General features: G+C 36.3%; 1 protein-coding gene across 9 annotated transcripts in view; it reads left to right on the forward strand.

The window, feature by feature from the left end:
- Positions 1-25,452, forward strand: part of COP1 (COP1 E3 ubiquitin ligase) — a 222,101-nt gene that overhangs the window by 163,013 nt on the left and 33,636 nt on the right. For all 9 annotated transcript variants that reach the window (XM_032291321.1, XM_032291323.1, XM_032291326.1 and 6 more), the window contains 3 exons: positions 14,912-15,029; positions 15,963-16,087; positions 17,765-17,925. In XM_032291321.1, the coding sequence (XP_032147212.1) occupies positions 14,912-15,029; positions 15,963-16,087; positions 17,765-17,925 (404 nt within the window). The remainder of the gene's footprint in view (positions 1-14,911; positions 15,030-15,962; positions 16,088-17,764; positions 17,926-25,452) is intronic.

Raw genomic sequence — 25,452 nt, forward strand, 5'->3', positions numbered from 1 at the left:
TTGACCACTTACTTCTGGAAAACCTATCCTCGTTTGGATTCTAAAACAACACCCTCTGTTTTTTTTCATGTCTCTCATCTATAGTTCTTAGTTGTCTTTTCTTTGAAATGTTGGTATTCGTTGATATTCTGTTCTTTTGTCACTCTCTAAATTCCCAATGGGTTATTTTATCCAGTGACTCTGTTTCAATAGGAGACTCCTAAATATTTATCTCAATCCCACACTTAGCTAAAAAAACTCCAGACATTTCTATTCTATTCACTGGACATTTCTACCTCAGTATTCATTGCCACCTCAAACTTAACATGCAGAACTCAATCCATTTTTCCTTCACAAACCTATTACTTTATCTTCATTTTTGTTAATTTTCCTGTTGATGCAGTGGTCCAAGCCACGTATCTCATTCTTCACATTAAATTGAATCATGTGTGTTCTACTTACTAAATGCCATCCTCTTTAAAATCATATTAAAGAAGAACTTTCCTTTTTCTGGTTCCTCTTCTGTTATTCACATTGTAACCCACTTCATAGAGGCTTCTGCCACCATAATTCCACTGAAACTATTCATGTGATCATCACCAGATTACCTCCATATTGCTAAATTAATTGATCTATTCTGTTCTTTTCTCATTACCATTTAATATAATTGACTGCTCCCCTATTTCTTCCATTCTTATTTTCTCTTTGTTGCTCTCCCTGTGGTCATATCCAGCTTAGGCAGGAATCAAGTTATCTCTAGTTCAAGCCATTAATGTAACCAGGCAGCTTAACTTCAAAATGCATTTTAAAACTTTTTTTTCCCTTGGGTATCAAGATATAACCTTGAGGCACATATTGTACTCAGTTCAATTCTTAACATCCCTTCCTTATCAAGCTTTTCCTTTTTAAGCCTTCCCCCCCAAAATTGAAGCGGTTATTTTAGCTAGGAAACTGACCCCTTTCTTTTAGTTTTGGTTAATAAAGTGTCTGTCCGTCTACCACACTTCACCCTTGTTAATTGGACTCTGCAAGCTGCGAGCGTTTGGACCTGTATTTGGTTACATTACCTGTACCACTGGAGTAACCTCTTGCCTGAACACTCAGCTCTTCTCCAATTCTTTCCCTTCAGTCTGTTCTATAGACAGCAGCAGGGATAATATTCTTTCAGATAAATTTATCCCACGTTCCTGCATTGATCTCTTTCAAACTTCTCTAGATTCATACTACATTATTTCATGCTGCTCTCACTGTGCTGCCTCTCTGCCTTAGACATTCTTCTCCTGGCTCTTACCACAGCTAGAGGCACATTCTTCAGTCTCTTCTTAAACTTCATCTTCTCAAAGAAGCCTATTGAAAACTTTCTGTCTAGGAGATTCGCCCAAGCCTTACCTCTCCTCTTTGTCTCATTGTTATCCCTTAATCTGCATTTTATTTATTATATGCTTGTTTTTGTCTGACTCTAATATTTGAAGGTAAGCACACAGAAAAGCAGGGACTTTTCTTGTTCATCATTGTATCCCCCACAATATTCCTTACAACTGCACATAATAGATTTTCAATAAATACATGTATTTAAAATATTAGCACGAATGGACACTTACATTAGTACTAATATAGTGTGTATATACATACACCTACATTGATTTTTGGTCTAATTTTTTTTGCAAAAGTTTTTGGAATACAAAGCCAACATAGAGTTTGGATTTCAGGTTCTAAGCTTCTTAAATTCAGGGAGTAGAGAGTACAGTAAGGTTTCATTTAGGCCCCTTAGATTTTAGTTTTTTAAAAATTTATTTTATTATGAAACTCTCTTTAGCAGATAGCTTTGTTTTTTAAATGTCCGTATGGCCTTAAAGAAATGGCAATTACAGAATGTAACCACCTGCTTTGAGAGTAATGACTTCTAACAGATATTAGAATAGTTTTTGAATAAATGAATGATTTTCATTTAATAGAGACAAAGGTTGCAGCTAGGCAGCATAAATTGTGTTGTGGAAATAATAAATGATTAAGTAGCTGATTTAGCCCCCAGAATCACTTTCTTTGGACTTGCACTGATGAGAGTAGAAGGTGCTTTATACACTGTTTGGGTGGGGTTAGGAAGCAGAAGTCTGTAAAGCAGCCTTTCAACTGTAAGCGCAGCTTCCCACTTGATCTCAGTAGTCAGATGTATTCTCTTACTTTCTTTTCTCTTCTCGTCTCCATCTTCACCCCAAATCCAATTCTGCTTGCTTTCTGCAAATGAAAGTTCATTCTGTACCCTTCATTCTCCACCGAAAACATGAGGATAAAATACAAGTACTTGGTATATTTTGAGAGAATGGAGAAATAACTTCATATAGTTAATCGGTGTTCCCACCCCAAAATTGAAAGAGCATGTATTGGAATGAACTCTTAATCAAGGATTATAAAACCTGGCTGAGTAATATTTCATAACAGCTGTAAAACATACACACTTTTGGCAGTGTTTTAACTAAAAAAGCAGCAGATACTTCCCTAGAATAACCTTCATAGTTTTACATGTGCATGTATTTAAATAAATCTGGAATTTAAATTTTTTCTACAATCTCTGCTTTCAAAGTAAAACACTATGTTAATAATAGTAAGGTTATAAGTATACCAGCTATAAAAGATCCTTTTATATAAATAATATATGGAACATTTTCTCATACTTCAGCTAAAATTCTGTGTCTAATTTTGACTTTTGACATATCATATGGTGAGTTGAAATACGGTGGTAGTCTTTGTAAACCATTTCAGTCCAAAGAGAATTATAATAAAATTATTTAATTATGGTAGTTTAATGTAACAGAAATGAGAAATTATACAAGAGGAAAACTACAGCAGGAAGGAGAACCAAGTAGGTTTGCTCGTTGAATGAAACTTAAATCCTTTATGTTCTTTATAGTGATTCATTAAGACCAAATAAGATAGCACAAACAGCAAATAAAAAATTTTAAATTACAAGATTATATTCCAATTATCTCTGTTATTTCAGAACTCATCATCATCTTGTCTTTTTCCCCCTAGCTAAGTAAATTTCTGAACTCTCTTTTCTTTTCTTTTCTTTCTATAATCATATATTTTTGGGGTGAGTTACATACTCAGCCCTCTGTACCCTTGAGCAGCTGCAGGTTCAGCCAACCATGGATCAAAACCATTTGGAAAAGAAATTATCAATATGACAATAAAAAATAATACAAATTTTGGAAATACATTATAACAGTTATTTACATACAACATTTATGTTGTATTAGGTGTTATAAGTAATCTAGAGATGATTTAAAGTATATAGGAGGAGGTGAAGTTATAAGCATATACTAGGTCATTTTGTAAAGAATCATGGACATCCATGGCTTATGGTATGGGGGGCATGGGGATTTGAAGCCAGTCCCTCCGAGGATGCCTAGGGACTACTGTATAATGCAATCATGTGTTGCTCAAGGATGGGGATGCATTTTGAGAAATGTGTCATCGTTCAGGCATCATAGAGAATACTTACACAAACCTACTGTATACCTAGGCTATATAGCATAACCTATTACTCCTAGGCTACAAACCTGTATAGCTTGCTACTGTAATAAAAGCTGTAGCCAGTTATAGCACAATGGTAAGTATTTGTTTGTCTAAATATAGAAAAGCTATAGTAAAAATACAATATAAGGTTAAAAAAAAAATGGTACACTTATATAGAGCTCTTACCGTGAATGGTGCTAGCAGAACTGGAAGTTGTTTGAGTTGAATTAATGAGTGGTGAGTGAATATGAAGGCCTAGGACATTACTGTATACTTAGGCTGAAATTTATGTTTTAATAGTTCTTTGTTTAATAATAAATTAACCTTAGTTTAATGAAATGTTTTTACTTTATTAACTTTAAAACATAAGCTTTTTAAAGCTCTTTTGTAATAATGCTTAACTTGGCTGGGCGCGTTGGCTTACGTCTGTTATCCCAGCACTTTGGGAGGCCAAGGTGAATGGATCACTTGAGCTTAGGAGGTCAAAACCAGCCAAGTCACATGGCAGAACCCCAGCTTCACAAAAACTTAGTGGAGCGTGGTGGTACACACCTGTAGTCCCAGCTACCTGGAAGGCTGAAGTGGGAAATTCCCCGAGCCCAGGAAGTCGAGGCTGCAGTGAGCCATGATTGCGCCACCATTCTCTAACTTATAGCCCAGGCTAAAGTACAGTGGCTATTCATAGGCACAGTCTTTTTTTTTTTTCCCCCATTTATTTATTTTATTGCATTGAAGTCCGGTAGTGTGATGCCTCCCGCCTTGTTCTTTTTGCTTAGAATTGACTTGGCTATGCGGGCTCTCTTTTGGTTCCATATGAAGTTTAAGGTGGTTTTTTCCAGTTCTGTGAAGAAGGTCATTGGTAGCTTGATGGGAATAGCGTTGAATCTGTAAATTACTTTGGGCAGTATGGCCATTTTCACGATATTGATTCTTCCTAACCGTGAACATGGAATGTTTTTCCATCTGTTTGTATTCTCTCTTATTTCATTGAGCAGTGGCTTGTAGTTCTCCTTGAAGAGGTCCTTTACGTTCTTTGTTAGTTGTATTCCTACGTATTTTATTCTCTTTGTGGCAATTGTGAATGGAAGTTTGTTCTTGATTTGGCTCTCTTTAAGTCTGTTATTGGTGTATAGGAATGCATGTCATTTCTGCACATTGATTTTGTATCCTGAGACTTTGCTGAAGTTGCTTATCAGTTTCAGGAGATTTTGGGCTGAGACGATGGGGTCTTCTAGATATACAATCATGTTGTCTGCAAATAGAGACAATTTGACTTCCTCCTTTCCTATTTGAATACCCCTTATTTCTTTTTCTTGCCTGATTGCTCTGGCTAGAACTTCTAGTACTATATTGAATAGGAGTGGCGAGAGAGGGCATCTTTGTCTTGTGCCAGATTTCAAGGGGAATGCTTCCAGTTTTTGCCCATTCAGTATGATATTGGCTGTTGGTTTGTCGTAAATAGCTTTTATTACTTTGAGATACATTCCGTCAATACTTAGCTTATTGAGGGTTTTTAGCATAAAGGGCTGTTGAATTTTGTCAAAGGCCTTCTCTGCATCAATTGAGATAATCATGTGGTTTTGGTCTTTGGTTCTGTTTATGTGGTGAATTATGTTTATAGACTTGTGTATGTTGAACCAGACTTGCATCCCCGGGATGAAGCCTACTTGATTATGGTGGATAAGCTTTTTGATGTGCTCTAGCAATCGGCTTGTCAGTATTTCATTGAAGATTTTTGCATCTGTGTTCATCATGGATATTGGCCTGAAGTTTTCTTTTCTTGTTGAGTCTCTGCCGGGTTTTGGAATCAGGATGATGTAGGTCTCATAAAATGAGTTGGGAATAATTCTCTCTTTTTGTATTGTTTGGAATAGTTTAAGAAGGAATGGTACCAGCTCCTCTTTTTATGTCTGGTAGAATTCGGCTGTGAACCCATCTGGACCTGGGCCTTTTTTGTGTGGTAAGCTCTTAATTGCTGCCTCAACTTCAGACCTTGTCATGGGTCTGTTCAGGGTTTCAGCTTCTTCCTGGTTTAGGCTTGGGAGGAGGCAAGTGTCCAGGAATTTATCCATTTCTTCCAGGTTTACTAGTTTATGTGCATAGAGTTGTTTGTAATAATCTCTGATGACGGTTTGAATTTCTGTGGAATCTGTGGTGATATCCCCTTTATCGTTTTTTATTGCATCAATTTGGTTATTTTCTCTTTTCTTTTTTATTAATTTGGCTAGTGGTCTGTCTATTTTGTTGATCTTTTCAAAAATCCAGCTCCTGGATTTATTGATTTTTTGAAGGGTTTTTTTGTGTCTCTGTCTCCTTCAGTTCTGCTCTGATCTTAGCTATTTCTTGTCTTCTGCTAGACTTTGAGTTTTTTTGATCTTGCTCCTCTAGCTCTTTCAATTTTGATGATAGAGTATCAATTTTTGATCTCTCCTTGCTTCCCATGTGGGCATTTATTGCTATATATTTTCCTCTAGAGACTGCTTTAAATGTGTCCCAGAGATTCTGGTATGTTGTGTCTTCATTCTCGTTGGTTTCGAAGAACATCTTTGTTTCTGTCTTCATTTCATTGTTTATCCAGTCAACATTCAAGAGCAAGTTGTTCAGTTTCCATGAAGCTGTGCGGTTCTGGGTTAGTTTTTGAATTCTGAGTTCTAACTTGATTTCGCTGTGGTCTGAGAGACTGTTATCATTTCTGTTCTTTTGCATTTGCTGAGGAGTGATTTACTCCCAATTATGTGGTCAATTTTAGAGTAGGTGTGATGTGGTGCTGACAAGAATGTATATTCTGTGGATTTGAGGTGAAGAGTTCTGTAAATGTCTATTAGGTTTGCTTGGTCCAGGTCTGAGTTCAAGTCCTGGATATCCTTGTTAATTTTCTGTCTCGTTGATCTGTCTAATATTGACAATGGGGTGTTAAAGTCTCCCACTATAATTGTGTGGGAGTCTAAGTCTCTTTGTAAGTCATTAAGAACTTGCCTTATGTGTCCGGGTGCTCCTGTATTGGGTGCATATATATTTAGGATCGTTAACTCTTCTTGTTGCATTGATCCTTTTACCATTATGTAATGTCCTTCTTTGTCTCTTTTGGTCTTTGTTGCTTTAAAGTCTAATTTATCAGAGATGAGAATTGCAACTCCTGCTTTTTTTTGCTCTCCATTCGCTTGGTAAATCTTCGTCCATCCCTTTATTTTGAGCCTTTGTGTATCCTTGCGTGTGAGATGGGTTTCCTGGATACAGCACACCGATGGGTTTTGGCTTTTTATCCAGTTTGCCAGTCTGTGTCTTTTGATTGGGGTATTTAGTCCATTTACATTTAGGGTTAATATTGTTATGTGTCAATTTGATACTTCCATTTTGGTGCTAGCTGGCTGTTTTGCCCATTAGTTGATGCAGATTCTTCATTGTGTTGAGTCTCTTTACCATTTGGCATGTTTTTGGAGTGGCTGGTACTGGTTGTTCCTTTATACGTGTAGAGCCTCTTTGAGGAGCTCTGTAAAGCTGGCCTGGTGGTGACGAAATCTCTGAGTACTTGCATGTTCACAAAGGATTTTATGTTTCCTTCACTTATGAAGCTTAGTTTGGCTGGATAGGAGATTCTGGGTTGAAAGTTCTTTTCTTTAAGGATGTTGAATATTGGCCCCCAATCTCTTCTGGCTTGTAGGGTTTCTGCTGAGAGATCTGCTGTGAGTCTGATGAGCTTCCCTTTGTGAGTTACCCGACCTTTCTCTCTGGCTGCCCTTCGTATGTTCTCCTTCATTTCAACCTTGAGATATCTGACGATTATGTGCCTTGGGGTTGCTCTTCTTGAGGAATATCTTTGTGGTGTTCTCTGTATTTCCTGGACTTGAATATTGGCCTGCCTTACCAGGTTGGGGAAGCTTCCCTGGATAATATTCTGAAGAGTATTTTCCAGCTTGGATTCATTCTCTTCATCGCATTCAGGTACACATATCAAACATAGATTAGGTCTTTTCACATAGTCCCACATTTCTTGGAGACTTTTTTCATTCCTTTTTACCCTTTTTTCTCTATTCTTGCCTTCCCGTTTTATTTCATTGAGTTGATCTTTGACCTCTGGTATTCTTTCTTCTGCTTGGTCAGTTTGGCTGTTGATACTTGTGCATGCTTCACGAAGTTCTCGTGTTGTGTCTTTCAGCTCCATTAATTCACTTATATTCCTTTCTATTTTGTCCATTCTCGTTAGCATTTCGTCAAATCTTTTTTCAAGGTTCTTAGTTTCTTTCCATTGGGTTAGAACATGTTCTTTTAGTTCACAGAAGTTTCTTACTACCCACCTTCTGAAGTCTGATTCTGTCATTTCATCACACTCGTTCTCCATCCAACCTTGTTCCCTTGCTGGTGAGGAGTTGTGATCCCTTGTAGGAGGAGAGGTGTTCTGGTTTCGGGTGTTTTCGTCCTTTTTGCGCTGGTTTCTTCCCATCTTTATGGATTTATCCACCTGTCGTCTTTGTAGTTGCTGGCTTTCAGATTGGGTCTCTGAGTGGACATTCTGTTTGTTGATGATGAGGTTATTTCTGTTTCTTGGTTTTCCTTCTGACAGTCTGGCCCCTCTGCCATAGGTCTGCTGAGGTCCACTCCAGGCCCTGCTTGCCTGGGGATCACCTGCAGCAGCCTCTGTGCTTTCACTGGGAGCTGCAATCCTGAGCTGTTCCTAAACCGCCATCTTGGATCCCGGATCCCCATAGGACAGTCTTAACACACTGCAGCCTCAAACTCTTGGGCTCAAGCAATCGTCCTGCCTCAACCTCCCAAGTTGCTGGGATACAAGCACACACCACTGTGCCCAGCTTCCTGAGGCTGTATTACCATTTTTTTTTTAAATTAATGAGAGTATACTCTAAAATAATGATTAAGAAGTATAGTAAATACATAAGCCAGTAACAATTGTTTATTATCGTATATTGTGTACTATACATAATTGTATGTGGTATACTTTTATTTTATTGTCATTGTAGTAGATTTGTGTACACCAGAATCACCAAAAACTTAGGAATAGTTTCTACAAAGTTACTATTAATAGCTACAAAGTCACTGTGTGATAGGAACTTTTCAGCTGCGTTATAATTTTACGGCACCACCATCATATATCATTGTGAAATGTCATTATCTAGCACATGACTGTATATAAATGCCTTAAATATAAATGTCTCTGTGTATTATATTCCTACATTCCCTCTAGCCATAAAACAGTTACTGTTTTGAGGCTCAACATTTTGAATAGTTGGAAAATTTGAATCTCACATTGTCTAGAAAGGTTGATCTGATTGTTAAGATGGTATGACAAGCATACTCTCCGCTTTATGGAGTACATTAATGAGAAAAAAGAAAGGAAGGATTAACTCACGCAATTAGTGAATGTGAAAATCAGTGTCTTAAGTATTTGGAGTTTATTATTCCATTTTGGTTATTCTCTTCACTTTAATGGAAATGGAATTTCTACTTACTACACCATAGATATTTGTAATTAGTAATTTTCTATCAAAACTGTCAAATAGAACTGCAATAATACTTCAGGCTACATTTGGTTGTTGAGCACTTGAACTGTAGCTGGTGTTATTGAGAAACTTAAGCTTTAGTTTAATTTTGAATAACCACATGTGACTAGTAACTACTGTACTGGACAACACGATTCTAGTTTTATAAAGCATAAGTTTTGAATCATTGCCACCACGTTACTTTGTTTTTCACATCAATGAAAACTTTAAGATACCAACTAAAACTGAGATGAATTAAAATCTGTTTTAATTAGAAAGCATGTTTAAAGGGGAATATTAAGAGAGATTTAAGTTTTCTTTTCACTATTCCCTATAATTAAAAATCAGCCTTTAAAATGTACTTTAATCTGTCCCCAGGTTTCTATCACTACAGAGGAATGTTGACATTGACAATTTTATTTCTATAAATGGTGATATTGACATCACCTTGTCATTTAGCATTGAGATTCTATGAGGAGTCACATATTAATTAATCTTGTTGTCTTAAAGAAAGTATTTGTATGGTTTTGTCACTTGGCTATTTGCTGACATTTGACTTTTAGCTGCGTAAAAAAGAAAATGTATTTGTTTTCTTCTTAATGGCTGTGGAAATAGCATCATTTGGTTTAACAATTGAAATAAAAGAGACAGAAACCCTTTACACTGGAGAGACCAGAAGGTCATCTAAGTAATCAAATTTAGCATCACCATTGGAACAAACATGTGCCACTTCTTGTGATATGGTAGGAAGGACCATCACCTTCATAGTATTTTTGCCAAAACATTTAATTTGAAAATAATAAGAAAACATTTAGACAAATTCAGATGTGTTGAACATTGTGCAAAACAACAGTCCTCAGTGCTTCAAATATAACAATATTATGAAATCTTTTATATAACATACCAGAGACATGGCAACTAAATACAATGAGTGACCCATTAGTAAAAACTAAATAAATGTTCAGGCCTTTTTTAAACATTTGGGAGATACCTGAATATAAGATGCATAATATATTATATCATGTTTGTAGAAGGTAGAGGCTGAAGGTTTTAAAAGTCAAATATCCTGATGTTTGAAACTTAAAGTGGTTCCAAGGTGCGGGGCGGGGGGCGGAGAGAGGGGAGAGAGAGAGGAGATACAGAGTGTGGGTTTGAGGGTGGATAAAGCAAATATGGTGAAACATTTATAGTTGGTGAGTCTAGAGTAAATGTACAAGGTTATTCATTATCCTGTTTTTTTCAAAGCTAAAGTTAGGGGAAGAAGATAAACAGAAATGGACTATACTCTAACTCCTCATTATCAAGCATACTTTTTCAATTGTGGCAATGCTTTAGAAATATAAAGATATACCCTCCTTTATAAAGAAAAGAAAATTACCGTGGACCCCCCCAAGTAACCTAAACTTTTAACATCATAATGCTATTACTATATGTGTGTGTGTGTGTGTGTGTGTGTGTGTGTGTGTGTGTGTGTGTACTGTAAAGCTGTAGACCATCACCATATGCTCCTATCTCTTAAGTAACTATAAACTCAGAACAAATTCTAATTATTAATAAAAGCAATAAAAATATAAAATCAAGAAAATTCAAAATATGGCATAATAACAATAATTGGATTAACTGGTACATTTTTTGCTGAAAATAAGTTACCACTTGAAATAGTAAATGGGTTCTGAGTACTCCATACAGTTTCTTTTGAGGTTGTCTGCCTAGAAACATCTGCCATATGATACCTCACTGTAGAACCTTTGTGCAGTACACAGTTTTTAGCTACTGTAAAACTTTTCAGCAGTACGCAATTACCAAATTTAACCTTATATGCCTTTATCTTTTATATATTACACCCCTTTTGTATTAACTTGATAATAAGTTAGTATATTATTATGCAGTACTACGTTATTTTTATAATACCAAATTATTCTTACCTTATGAAATAACTTGAAAAATTATTTATTAAAATACTTTTGAATTGTGAAATACTGCAGTATTGTTACTGTTTGACCCAACTCAAAATCTTCATGGGAAAATACCTGCCCATACCCACAGTATTGTTGCAAATAATTAGTGCTGTATCACAGCTATGTCAGACTGTACTACCAGTTGGGCAATCAAGGACACAGCCAAAAATTTAAAATGAAGATCTGGACAACAAAAGATGGGGGTCAAGAAGCTCTGACATATACCTAGTTGTAGAATGCTATGCACATGTGCAAGGTGTAGTGTGCATATCCAGGAAAAACTGAAGAGACTCTCAGTCTTCATCTCTGCTGATCTTGAGGCTCTGTGTAAGCAGGAAGTGAAGGATAAGGCAGATTTAAGCTTTGAAAGCATTCGCCAGCATACACACAGATCCCTTTGGCGGAGGGTAGAAGACATAATGATGCAAAGCATTTAAAGAAATCTTGTTAATACTAAGTGTTGCTGACCTAGGAATAACTCTTATTCAGCTGGACTTAAAAATCAAAACAAAAATAAATTAAAAACTCATTAAAGATGTCAGTGGCTCCATGCAGTAGAAATTACAGGCTGAAAGATGTAGTCCCAGAGAAGTCACTAAACCACAAACAGCAACACCACCAATAGCAAAAACCTAAGCTGGAAGAAAACCAGGAAGATCTGAGTCCACAATTGCCACATAATATTTTCCAAAATGTCTACTTTTCAATAAAAGTATAAACAAGAAAAATTCTTAGTGGAAATTATCCTAGATATAGGGCTTATTAAACAGAGACTTTAAATTACCTATTACAAATATATTCAAAAAGGCAATTAAACCACGAAGAGTTAAAGGAAAAAATGACAAATATACTTCATCAAATAGAGAATATTAACAGAGATAAAAACAAATAAAAATTCTGTAGTTGAAAGTATCATAACTAAACATGAAAAATTCATTAGATTAATGAGAAAATTTGAGCTGTCAAGGAATCAGTAAACTGGGAGATAGGTCAGTTGTGATTATCCATTGTAAATAATACAAAGAAAAAGAATGAAAAAAATGAACATCAGAAACCTGGCGACACCATCAAACATGCCAACATTTTTAGACTTCCAAAAGTTAGGGGGTGGTGTGTAGAAAATATTCAAAGAAATAATAGCCAGTATTTTCCCAGATTGGATGGAAAACATCAATCCACACATCCAAGAAGCTCAATAGACTCCAAGTAGGTAAGATGCACACCTAATCACATCATATTGAAACTATTGAAAGGCAGGGAGAGAATCTGGAAACAGCAATCAAAAAGTTGCTCAACAAGTACCAGGGATACTCATTAACAGCTGAATTCTCATCAGAAACCATGACTGCCAGTAGGCAGTGGGATATGTTTAAAATATTGAAAAGATTGCCAATAAAGAATTTTACATACAGCAAAACTGTTCGTCAAAAATGAAGGAGAACTTAAGATACTCTTAGATAAACTGAGTGAGTTCTTTGTAGGAGACTTAACCCTGTAAGAAATAGTAGGGATTTCCAGCTCTCTGGAATCCCCTCCCACATGGTGGGAGCTCCCTTTCCCCTCTGGGATTTCCCCTCTGGAATCCCCTTCCACACTCTTCATAAGAAGTCTTCTCCTTTTCCTTCTCTTTTCTCTACCCAAATAAAATCACCTGTAAAAAAGAAAAAGAAATACTAGTGAGTTCTGCAGGCCAAAATAAAGGGATACTAGACTGTAATGTAAGTCCATAAAGTAATAAAAAGAACTGGTTAAGATAATCGTATCGGTATATTAAAAAGATAGTTTAGATGCATTTTTGTAAAGAATTTTTCTTCTGATTTAACCCTTTACTCATCTGTCCTGAGAACACTTGCTGGTGGCACTTGTGGCTGCAGTTGTTTACCCTGAGTTAACTTTGCCACAGAATATCTCGCTTTTATTATTATTTTCACATCACTCTAATATATCAACTTTGGAAACAAAAGACCTCATTCTGTCTATAGTATTTTGTTTTTAGTATGGTATTTACATTTACACAAATGAAAATCGGGAAAATTTGACAGAGATATTATCGATCACTTAAAATGTCAAATCCTAGAAAGCATGGCATTCTTATGCGTGATGTTAACATTATACTCAAATGGTTCTGGCCAGAGATTCATTTGATGAATCCAGTTTCTTTAAAATAGACAATTTTGATGATTCAGACAATTCTGATGTACTTCTGTTTAGAAATAACTCCAAGGACAGTTTTATATTTTATTTTCACACTCAAAATCAGTCAGATTTGCAATAGCCTTGAAGAGTGTGTTTATGTAAAATTAAATGAGCTCTGGCAGCAAGCTGCTCTTTTTTTTCTAAACCAGAAAAGGATTGAAAGACAATTGACTAAAATAGTAATTCTGAACCCAGGAGGATAGAGGTTGCAGTGATCAGATTGCTCCATGCATTCCAGTCTGGGCAGCAGAGTGAAACTCTGTCTAAACAAACAAACAAAAATTCATCAGGCTTTTTTCACCAAAAAATCCTAAAATTTATATGAAAATGCCAAAGACCAGGGCTAAACAATTTTGAAAAAGAACAACAGAGTTGGAAAATATTTCTTCCCAATTTAAAAACTTAAAGCTAGAGTTATCAAGACAGTTTGTACTAGTAGAATGGTAGATGTATATAGATCAATTGGTTAGAATTAAACTAGAAGTAAATCCTTATTTATCATGAATTCATTATCAGCAAAGGTGCCAAGGAAATTCATTCAGTAAAGGAGAGTCTGTTCAACAAGCAGTGTTAGTAAAACTTAATGTAATGTCACAGCCTTAGATGCAAGAACTAAAATAATTTTAGAAATAGGAGAAAATCTTTAATACCTTGGATTAGTCAAAGATTTCTTGTTTGCAACATGAAAAATGTGGTCTAGTAAAGAGAAAAAAGGAAATTTCACATCTAAGATTCAACACTTTTATTCTTTAAAATATACCATTAAGCAATTATAAACAAAAGCAACAGAATGTTTGAAAAAAAATTATAAAACATATATCTGAGAAATGCCTTGAATTCAGATATTTTTTAAAATTCATGTAAACTGGAACCCTCATGTGTTGCTGATGGCAATAAAGAATGATGCAGTAAACAGTCCATTTCTTAAAAGTTTAATATTACCATATGGCCCAATAGCTACTCTTCTAGGTATCTACCCAAGAGATATGAAAACGTGTCCACACAAACACTTAATTGTGATTGTTCATATCAGCATTATTCATAATTATCAAAAAATGGAAACAAATGTCCATCACCTGGTGAGTTGATTGACAAAATGTGGTACATCCACATGGTGGATACTATTCAGCAATAAAAAAGAGCTGCTAACACATGTTGAAAAATAGTTGAACCTCAAATCAGAACATTATGCAACATGTAAGAAGCTATACACAGAAGCACATTATATATTATTTATATAAAGAATTTATAGAGACAGACAGGAATAGAGGTTGCCTGTGATGGTAGATGGCAAATGAGTGATCTTATTGGAGTGCAAAAATCTTCTAAAACTGATATATGGTGATGGTTGAACTGCTGGTAAAATTTAGTAAAGATCGTTGAACTGTATACAATATTTTCAGCATGTGTATTTTATTATATACAAAATATATCTAAATAATGGTTTTTTAAGGCAAATGTGGGAAATAAGATTATATAGCATTATGTTTATCCAGATGTCCCAATGTTTATATTAACATTTTTTAATGAAGCCATTAAAACATAAAGAATGATTTTTAAGTTGTCTATTATTTTGAACCCTTGTTACTCTCTTTTTTAGAGCCTGTCTTATTTCTGAAAACGATTTCTTTTCCTCAGTTTTCTGGCTGTTAGAGATTAGACATTATATGTGAAACTTTTAATGAAAAAAAAAAAAAAAACAGTTAAAATTAACTTTACTTTCCATTTCTGCATTTACTACATTTATCTAATTTTATTTTGTTTTAGATCACTGTGTCCACTACTATGATCTTCGTAACACTAAACAGCCAATCATGGTATTCAAAGGACACCGAAAAGCAGTCTCTTATGCAAAGTTTGTGAGTGGTGAGGAAATTGTCTCTGCGTGAGTATTACTCTACTCAGAGATTAAGCTTAATACAGAGCTCTGTAGTTAACTTACTAGTTTGTAATGTCACTGAGGGTGTATGTAAACTATAATATTGGAGTGTATGTACTTTTTCTTAAATAGTAGATTTTTTATGTCTTGTCCAATTAAAAGTGTTTGGGCTCCAATCTGTATTACACACTTTTATGTGTAATTTGTGGATAAAATCTGAAGATACTAGTTATTTATATACCCTCTCCCCTTATCTAATCTTCATATGTTTAGTCGCATTTGAACTTCGGATTAGATTTTAGCTACTGCTTCTCAAGAAGAGATAAACAACATAGTTAATGCAATGGAATAAGAAGTATTTTATTTATTAAAGTCAACTAATATTACATATTTTATCTACTTGCAGTATAGTCGTAGAATTATTTTTGGTTTTAAATATCACTTGTTTGGCTTTTACACTGACATGTTCATTTCTCTGTGATTTCATGGTGAGTTTTAAATATGTTAAAAAGAAAACTTTTTTTTTTTTTTTTTCTGGGGCAGAGTCTTACTTTGTCACCCAGGCTTGGGTGCAGTGGTGTTGTCACGGCTCACTGCAACCTCTGCCTCCTGGATTCAAGTGATTCTCTTGCCTCAGCGTCTCCAGTAGCTGGAACTACAGGTGCATTCCACTATGCCTGGCTAATTTTTGCATTTTTAGTAGAGACAGGGTTTCACCATATTGGCCAGGCTGGTCTTGAACTCCTGACCTCAGGTGATCCACCTGCCTCGGCCTCCCAAAGTGCTGGGATTACAAGTATGAGCCACCATGCCCAGCCAACAGATGAACATTCTAACTCAGTCTGGCTCCAGAGCAAACTGCATTGCTTCTAATTAGCAGTGATGAGTTTCGTGACAAGAAATTTTAACTATGTTCTTACTCTTTGTACTTTTCCTCAGCTCAACAGACAGTCAGCTAAAACTGTGGAATGTAGGGAAACCATACTGCCTACGTTCCTTCAAGGGTCATATCAATGAAAAAAACTTTGTAGGCTTGGCTTCCAATGGAGATTATATAGCTTGTGGTAAGTGAAACCATCGTTTCTAGGAACTTTTTTAACAGGTATTTGAAATTCAATTCAATGGAAATAGACTACTAAGGAAAAGGTCTGTGCACTCAGAAGATAGTATAATAGGCTTGATGCGCCAGCACTATTGATTTTCCTCGTGTAATACTAGAAGAGCATTAGTCCTTCTCTTTTTTATTGTGTACAAACCCTGAACACCTGAAATAACACGAAATTTTTAACTGTTTTACGGTCATTCTCCATTATAACATAATTCTTTAGATATTGTTTAGGAGACAGAAAAGATTAAGTTCTGTTAATAATATTTCCAATCTTGGAGACATTATGTGTCTTCTAAACTTGATATTCATTTTTCTCTATCTGTTCTTCTCTTCATGAAGTAATCTATTTGCTTAGCATTGATCTGTTATTCTAGGACTTTTATTGTTGATAATTTATACAAATTTAAATAAGAAATAGAAAAATGAAATTTGATATTTGAAGGCTCAGATATGTCTAATGCATTGAATATATGAGCTTTGATCATTACTTTTAAATGACTTGGCCTTTATTCAGCACAGTTTACTTTCTCCAAGTATGTATGAGAATGCCAAAGCAAATATCTGCAACAATTATCCTATCTTAATAGATGGCTCAAAATTACAGTTCATAGACCATTAATAGAATAATTCCTATACTGAGAAATGGAAATAAATTGTGTATGCTGTTAAAATTTGCCTATGTAAGTGCCACCACTTTCTTTTACTTCTCTAAATGGAAATCTTTCTAAATGTAATTTAAGATCCTTGCTGTAATAACATATTTCTGATTCTACTATAGGCTTATTATTAGGTTGGTGCGAAAGTAATTAAAAGTAATGACAAAACCACAATTACTTTTGCACCAAGACTGGCCCTTCTAGAGACAGTGCCAACCAGACCATGGTCTACTGCTCTCCATACTGCAGCTTCCTGAGCCCAGAGTCCAGCCAGGTGAGGGCTCATACAGCCTCCCAGCATGCAGTGCAGCCCAAGTATAGATGCCCGCTGTGCCAGGAGCAGCTGGTGGGCCGGCCTGCCCTGCACTTCCACCTTAGCCACCTTCACAATGTGGTGCCGGAGTGCGTTGAGAAGCTGCTGCTTGTAGCTACAACTGTAGTGATGACATTTACAATGAAAGTGCTGTCTGGACCCACATTAAGCCCTCTGGATGATGGCCAAGAACCCCCAACTCATGGGCCAGAGCCTACACGCAGAAGACACCAGGCAGCAGAAGGCCCTAACCTGACCCCAGAAGCCAGTCCAGGATCCTCTTCCTGAGCCTCCCCTGGCCTCAGCTGAGGCCCCAGACAAACCCTCGGGAAGCCCTGGTCAACCCCCTTCTCCAGCCCCATCTCCAGTCCCTCAGAAAAAAAAAAAATGATATATATAAATGATTTTATAGGGTAATTTCAGCCTTAGAATTATCAGTGTTGTTATATCATTCAACACTGATTGTTTCTTCAGATTAGTAAAGTATCGCTTTTGTCCAAGAATCCTTTTCTTACATAATTTCTAATTAGTCCTGTGATCTAGGCTTTCAAATTTGACCATAAAAGATCTTTGACCTAAAACTTTGGGTGATAATTACTATTGGAATGTGATGCTCTAATTCCAAGCTTTCCTATTCTAAAATATTATTATTGTTTATTTTCAGGAAGTGAGAATAACTCTCTCTACCTGTACTATAAAGGACTTTCTAAGACTTTGCTAACTTTTAAGTTTGATACAGTCAAAAGTGTTCTGGACAAAGACCGAAAAGAAGATGATACAAATGAATTTGTTAGTGCTGTGTGCTGGAGGGCACTACCAGATGGGGTAAGTTTTCATATCAGCTTTTTTCACCTTCGAGTCTCATATCATGCATTATGAATACACAGGGTTTAATTAAATTTTAAAATATAAATTGGTATGTGGTATGTACTTTTTTCAGTTTATAATGTGTCATCAAAGACAACAGTCATTTTTAGGTAGTGATTGAAATGCACAGTAATAGAGCAATGTCATGGTGTCATTGTGTCCCTCTGTGACCCATAGCATCTAGTGCATATCTCAGTTCTAACCATTATCATATTGTCTCTTTATATCTCTTCTATAAGACTGGAAATTCCTCCAAAATACACATTCTGTCTCATCTCCTTTATTGATTATGTGCAGTATATGCTTGATAAACGTTAAGCTGAGCTGGTATGTTAATAGGAAGAAAAAGAATTTAGGTAAAGGAGAGTGGCCTATATGTTCCTCTAATTAAATACTATTTCATAGTAGAGTTGCTCTCTATAAAGTACATTTATATACAAATATTTAAGCATGTTTAGTTTCTTGATGAGAAAGTTATACTACTGGGTTGTATAAAGAGAAGTTGCCTTAAACTTTACTATTATGTTTTAAAGTGTAGGGTTTTCCATAAGTTATATGAAAAACTAATTTTTGTTACTATCTTGATTTATATAAACATGAGTTGTTAGTATTGTATTTTTAAAATAGCTTTTTACATGCTTAGTCGGTTTTATTTTTGACGAAGAAATTCTGACTATGTAATTTTAAAATTCAAATTTCAGATATAGTTTCAGTTTAATTAGATATATTCTGTTGCTGTCTTATTTAAAGTTTCGTGGGTCCATTTCCAGTTTTGCTAATTGACATACTAGAAAATTTGGACCAACGCTTCCTCCAAGTAGAATTAGAAAAGTAGGACCAAATATATGTATTTTAAAAACAAAAACCTATTTGAAAGCATTGGAAAGCACACAAATACAGGAAAGAATGACCAGATTAGGATTGTGGCTTTTGAATCTGCTTTTCCCCTGTGAGCATTTGTCAGTTTTGGTGGAGTGGGTGAAAGCACTTACACTAGCTTGACAGGGTTGCAGAGACTGGAGCTTAGCGCCTGTCATTGTATGGGTGACTACTTTGTTTTAAGTCCCCAAACGGATATAGTATAGGGGAAACCAGTAGAAGATAAGGCTTCATAGCAATTGCATCTAAACTTCATATCAATCTCTGAAATTGAATTGAGGTGACCCTTGATTGGTAATATCCACAGGATGCAAACTTAAATCCTCTCTGAACAAAGATAAGATCATCTAAGGGCTTAATTTATTTTTTTTTTCAGTTTTGTAACTACAATAACTAGGGTACAATAAAAAATAAACAGACATAGTAAAAGATAAGACAGCATAAATTAAACCAGCATAAGCAACAGGCTATAGAAAATAATATTGGTCTGATAACTCCAATATTTAGAGTCACAGCAGCTCCAAATATTAGAGTTACCAGACAGCTTGAAAGTAACTGTGCTTACAACATGAAAGACAAGACTGAAAATTTTAACTGAGAACTGGAAACAATTTTTAGAATGAAAATCCCAGAGTTGAAAAAAAATTACAAAAATTAAGAATTAGTGGATGTGTTGAATGGAAGACAAAGTAAAAATAAGAATTAATGAACTGATAAGTAAATTAGGAGAAAATACACATATGGAAGCATGAGAAGACAAAATGATGGAAAAGTACAGATATCAGATAAAGGATCAAGTAAGAACCTATAACATATTCAATAGTTGACCTACAAGGAGGCAAGAGAAATAATGCAGCTAGAGCAAATATTAGAAGGGATTATTGTTGAGAACTTCAGTTGATATATGATACCAAGGCAGAGATTCAGTAAGCCTTTCAACTGCAGAGAAGGAATGACTAGAAATCTACAATGTGATTGAAGGTAGAATGTCATACCTAGACTTTTAACAGACGTAGGCCTGCCTGAAAATCTGACCTTGGGTCTGACTTCTTACAGCACTATTTCCTTGTAAACATCCTGAGTTAAGAGAAACATGGAATCTTATATACCAGGAACTAGATATCTCTTAAATTTACTATGAAAACTTATCTGTGGCATCACACCTGGACTGAGTGAGAGAACTCTGAATTGGCATAAGGGCCCTACATCTATGAAAATTAAATAGTGTAAGATTGGCAGGAAACCAGGACACATCTGTGGATCGAGGTAAACCACATGCACCTCAACTGTCTCTGGCAATAGTGAGTACTGTCTGTGTATGTAGGGGAATGATTGTTTGGCGTCTTTAAGAGTTTTAAGATACTGTGTGCTAAATTCTATCCTATATCCTTCTATAAATCTAACTGAGGGCTAGATTAAAGCCTATTGTATCTAATCCTATGACCCTTACCAGTGGTAGAATGGTCACACCTTGCAACATAGTAAAATTGCTGAAAATAGCTAAAATACAAAGAGAGCGTATTAGTCTGTTTTCATGCTGCTAATAAAGACATACCCAAGACTGGGCAGTTTACAAAAAAAAAGTTTATTGGACTCACAGTTTTGGCTGAAGAGGCCCCACAATCATGGCAGAAGATAAAAGGCATGTCTCATATGGCAGTAGACAAGAGAGCTTGTGTTCCCTTTTTAAAACCATCAGATCTCATTAGACTTATTCACTATCATGAGAGTAGCAAAGGAAAGACCTGCACCCATGATTCAAGTACTTCCCACAGGATCCCTCCCAAAGCACATGGGAATTAAACATGAGATTTGGGTGAGGACACACCTAAACAATATCATTTCACTCCTGGCCCCTCCCAAATCTTGTGTCCTCACATTTTAAAACCAATCATGCCCTCTCAACAGTCTCCCAGAGTCTTAACTTATTTCAGCTTTAACTAAAAAGTCCAAAGTCCAGCGTCTTATCTGAGACAAAGCAAGTCCCTTCGCCCTATAAGCCTGTAAGATCAAAAGCAAGTTAGTTAATTCCTAGATACAATGGGAATGCAGGCATTGGGTAAATACACCCATTCCAAATGGGAGAAATTGGCCTAAACAGAGGAGCTACAGGCCCCATGAAAGTCCAGAATGTGGGGCAGTCAAATTTTAAAGTTACAAAATGATCTCCTTTGACGCCATATCTCACATCCAGGTCATGCTAATGTAATAAGTGGGTTCCCATGGTCTTGGGCAGCTCCATCCCTGTGGCTCCCAGGGTACAGTCTCCCTCCTGGCTGCTTTCACGGGCTGGCATTGAGTGTCTGTGACTTTTCCAGGTGAATGGTACAAGCTGTCAGTGGATCTATCATTTTGGTATCTAGTGGATGGTGGTCCTCTTCTCACAGCTCCACTAGGTGGTGCCCCAGTAGGGACTCTGTGTGAGGGCTTCAACCCCATATTTCCTTTCTGCACCGCCCTAGCTAAAGTTATCCTTGAGGGCCCCATCCCTGCAGCAAACTTCTGCCTGGATATCCAGGTGTTTCCATACATCCTCTAAAATCTAGGCAGAGCTTTCCAAACCTCAGTTCTTGACTCCTGTACACACGCAGGCTCAACACCACATGGAAGCTGCCAAGGCTTGAGGCTTGCACCCTCTGAAGCCATGGCCTGAGTTTTATTTTTGCCCCTTTTAGTCATCACTCGAGTGGCTGGGACATGGGACACCAAGTCCCTAGGCTACACACAGCATTGGAACCCTGGACCCAGCCCAAGAAACCACATTTTTCTTCTAGGCTGTCAAGCCTGTGGTGAGAGGGGATGCTATGAAGACCTCTGCCACAACACTGGAGACATTTTGCCCATGGTCTTGGGGATTAACATTTGGCTCCTTGTTACTTGTGCAAATTTCTGCAGCCAGCTTGACTTTCTCACCAGAAAATGGGATTTTCTTTTCTGTCACATTGTGAGGCTGCACATTTTTCAAACTTTTATGCTGTGTTTCCATTATGAAACTGAATGCCTTTAATGGCACCCAGGTCACTCTTGTATATTTTTGGCTTATAAATTCCTTCTACCGGATAGCCTAAATCATCTCTCTCAAGGTCAGAGTTTCACAGATTTCTAGGGCAGGGGTAAAATTCCACCAGTCTCTTTGCTAAAACATGACAAGAGTCGTCTTTGCCCCAGTTTCCAACAAATTCCTTATCTCCATCTGAGACCATCTCAGCTTGGATTTCATTGTCCATATCATTATCAGCATTTTGGTCAAAGCCATTGAACAAGGCTTTAGGGAGTTCCAAACTTTCCCACATTTTCCTGTGTTCTTCTGAGACCCCTAAACTGTTCCAATCTCTCCAACTTCTGCCTGTTAACCAGGTCCAAAGTCACTTCCACATTTTGGGGTATCTTTTCAGCAGCACCCCACTTCTGGTACCAATTTACTATATTAGTCCATTTTCACACTGCTGATAAAGGCATACTTGAGACTGCATAATTTACAAAAGAAAGCGATTTATTGGATTCACAGTTCCATGTGGCTGGGGAGGCTTCATAATCATGGCAGAAGGTGAAAGGCACGTCTCACATGACAGCAGAAAAGAGAAGAAAGCTTGTTCAGAGAATCTCCCCTTTTTAAACCATTAGATCTCATGAGACGTATTCACTATCACAAGAGTAGTTTGGGAAAGACTTGCCCTCATGATTCAGTTACCTCCCACTGGGTCCTTGCCACAGCATTTGGGAATTTAAGATGAGATTTGGGTGAGGAGACACCCAAACCATATCAGAGGAGTATTTTTCATTCCTTTAAACCATCAGTTTCTTTTCCTTTTGGCAAATAATAACTGTAAGTATTTATGGGGTACAATGTGATATTTTCATGTCCATGTACATTATGAAATGATTAAATCAAATTTCTGTGGCCAGTTTGAATTTCTTCCCAGAAAATGGGATTTTATTTTCTATCACATTGTGAGGCTGCAAATTTTTTGAACTTTTGTGCCCTTTTTCCCTTATGAAACTGAATACCTTTAACAACACCCAGGACACCTCTTATATACTTTGCTGCTTAGAAATTTCTTCTACCAAATACCCTAAATTATCTCTCTCAAGGTCATATGACTGAGCATCTCTGTCATCTCACATACAGATTCTTTTTGTAGTGGGAACATTTAAAATCATATTCTCTTAACAATATTGAAATATCCATTACATTATTATTAACTGCAGTCACTCTGCCATGCAATACATCTCAAAAACTTTTTTTTTTTGGTCTAATTAGCTGAAACTTTGGAGCCTTGGACCAACATTTTGGCATCCTCCCACTCCCATCCCCCACCTCTGGCAACTACCATTCTATTCTCCATTTCTCTGAGTTCAACTTTTTAAGATTCCTCATATAAGTGAGATCATGTAGTATTTCTTTCTTTGTATGGTTTATTTTACTTAGCATAATGTCCTCCAGGTTCATGTAAAGCTGAATAGTATTCCATTATTTATATACAGTTTAACCTTGAATGACATGGAGGAAAGGGGCACTGACCCTCCACTCAGTTGAAAATTTAGGTATAATTTGATTCCCAGACCCAAAAGCTTAACTGCTAATAGCCTACTGTTGATTAGAAATCTTACCAATAACATAAATTAACACACACTATATAGTGTGTTTTTACAGTGAAATGAGCTAGAGAAAAGAAAATATTAAGAAAATCACTAGAGAAAATATATTTACTATTCATTCGATGAAGTGAATCATAAAGATCTTCATCCTCATTATCTTCACATTGAGTAGGGTGAGAAGGAGAAGAAATAGGTGGGATTGGTCTTTCTCTGGAGTGGCAGAAGAGGAAGGAAATCTGCATATAAGTGGATCCTCACAGTTCAAACCTGTGTTTTTCAAGAGTCAGCTGTATACCACATTTTCTTATCCATTCATTTGTTGATAGGCACTTAGGCCGATTTCTTACCTTTGCTATTGTGAATAATGCAGTGAATAAAGAGTGCACATGTTTTTTCAGTGTCCTAATTTCAACTATTTTGAAATTGAAGTGGGATTCAATGCCCAGAAGTGGGATTGCTAGGTCATACTGCCATTCTATATTTAGTTTTTTGAGGACCTCCATATTATTTTCTATAAGGGCTGTACTGATTTACATTCCTACCAACAGCGTTACAAGGGTTCCCTTTTCTCCACATTCTTGCCAGCGCTTGTTGTCTTTCATCTTTTTTTAACATGCCATATTTCACAGGTGTCATTTGTCTTTTTGATGATAGAAATTCTAGCAGGTGTGAGGTGATATCTCATTGTGGTTTTAATTCAAACTTCCCTGATGATTAATGATGTTGAGCAATTTTTCATATACCTGTTTGTTATTTGTATATCTTTTTTTGAGAAGTGTTTATGCAGGTCCTTTGCTCATTTTTTAAGTGGGTTATTTGTTTTCTTGTTGTTTTGGTGTTGGAATTGTTTATATATTTTGGTTAACACCCTAACTGATGTATAATTTGTGAATATTTTCTCCCAATCCATATGTTGTCTCTTCTTTCTGTTGTTTCCTTTGTTGTGCAGAAGCTTTATATTGATGGTTTGATGCATTCATGCTTGTCTATTTTTGCTTTTTGGGGGTTGTAGCCAAAACATTTTCCAGACCATTATTATGGAACTTTTATGTTTTCTGGTAGTTTTATAGTTTTGAGTCTTATATTTAAGTTTCTAATCATTTTGAGTTGATTGTTGTATATAGTGTGAGATAAAAAAGCAACTTCATTCTTCTGCATGTGGATATCCAGTTTTCCCAACACCATTTATTGAAGAGACTGTCTCTTCCCTCAGAGAGATTCCTTTTTTTCCTTCCCTGCCCCAGGACATAGGCATAGGCCAGGACTTCATGACTAAAACACCAAAAGCAATGGCTGCAGAAGCCAAAATAGTCAAATGGATCTAATTAAACTCCAGAGCTTCTGCACAGCAAACGAAACAGTCATTACAGTGAACTGGCAACCAGTGGAATGGAAAAAAATTTTCTCAAGCTACCCATCTGACAAAGGGCTAATATCCAGAATCTACAAATAACTAAAGCAAATTTAAAAGAAAAAAACAACCCCATCAAAAAGTGGGCGAAGGATATGAACATTTTTCAGAAGAAGACATTTATGCGGCAAAAAAAAAAACCATGAAAAAATGCTCATCATCACTGGTCATTAGAGAAATGCAAATCAAAACTACATTGAGATATACCATCTCATGCCAGTTAAAATGGCGATCATTTAAAAATCTGGAGACAACAGATGCTGGGGAGCATGTGCAGAAATAGGAACACTTTTACACTGTTGGTGGGAGTGTAAATTAGTTCAACCATTGTGGAAGACAGTGTGGCAATTCCTCAAGGGTCTAGAACTAGAAATACCATTTGACCCAGCAATCCCATTACTGGGTATATACCCAAAGGATTATAAATTGTTCTATTATGAAGACACATGCACAGGTATGTTCACTGCAGCACTGTTTACAGTAGCAAAGACCTAGAATCAACCCAAATGCCCATCAGTGATAGACTGGATAGAGAAAACATGGGACATACACACCATGGAATACTATGCAGCCATAAAACAGGGTGAATTTATGTC

Source organism: Sapajus apella, unplaced genomic scaffold (assembly GCF_009761245.1).
Source record: "Sapajus apella isolate SASKATOON/1434 unplaced genomic scaffold, GSC_monkey_1.0 scaffold25, whole genome shotgun sequence".
Taxonomy (NCBI): domain Eukaryota; kingdom Metazoa; phylum Chordata; class Mammalia; order Primates; family Cebidae; genus Sapajus; species Sapajus apella.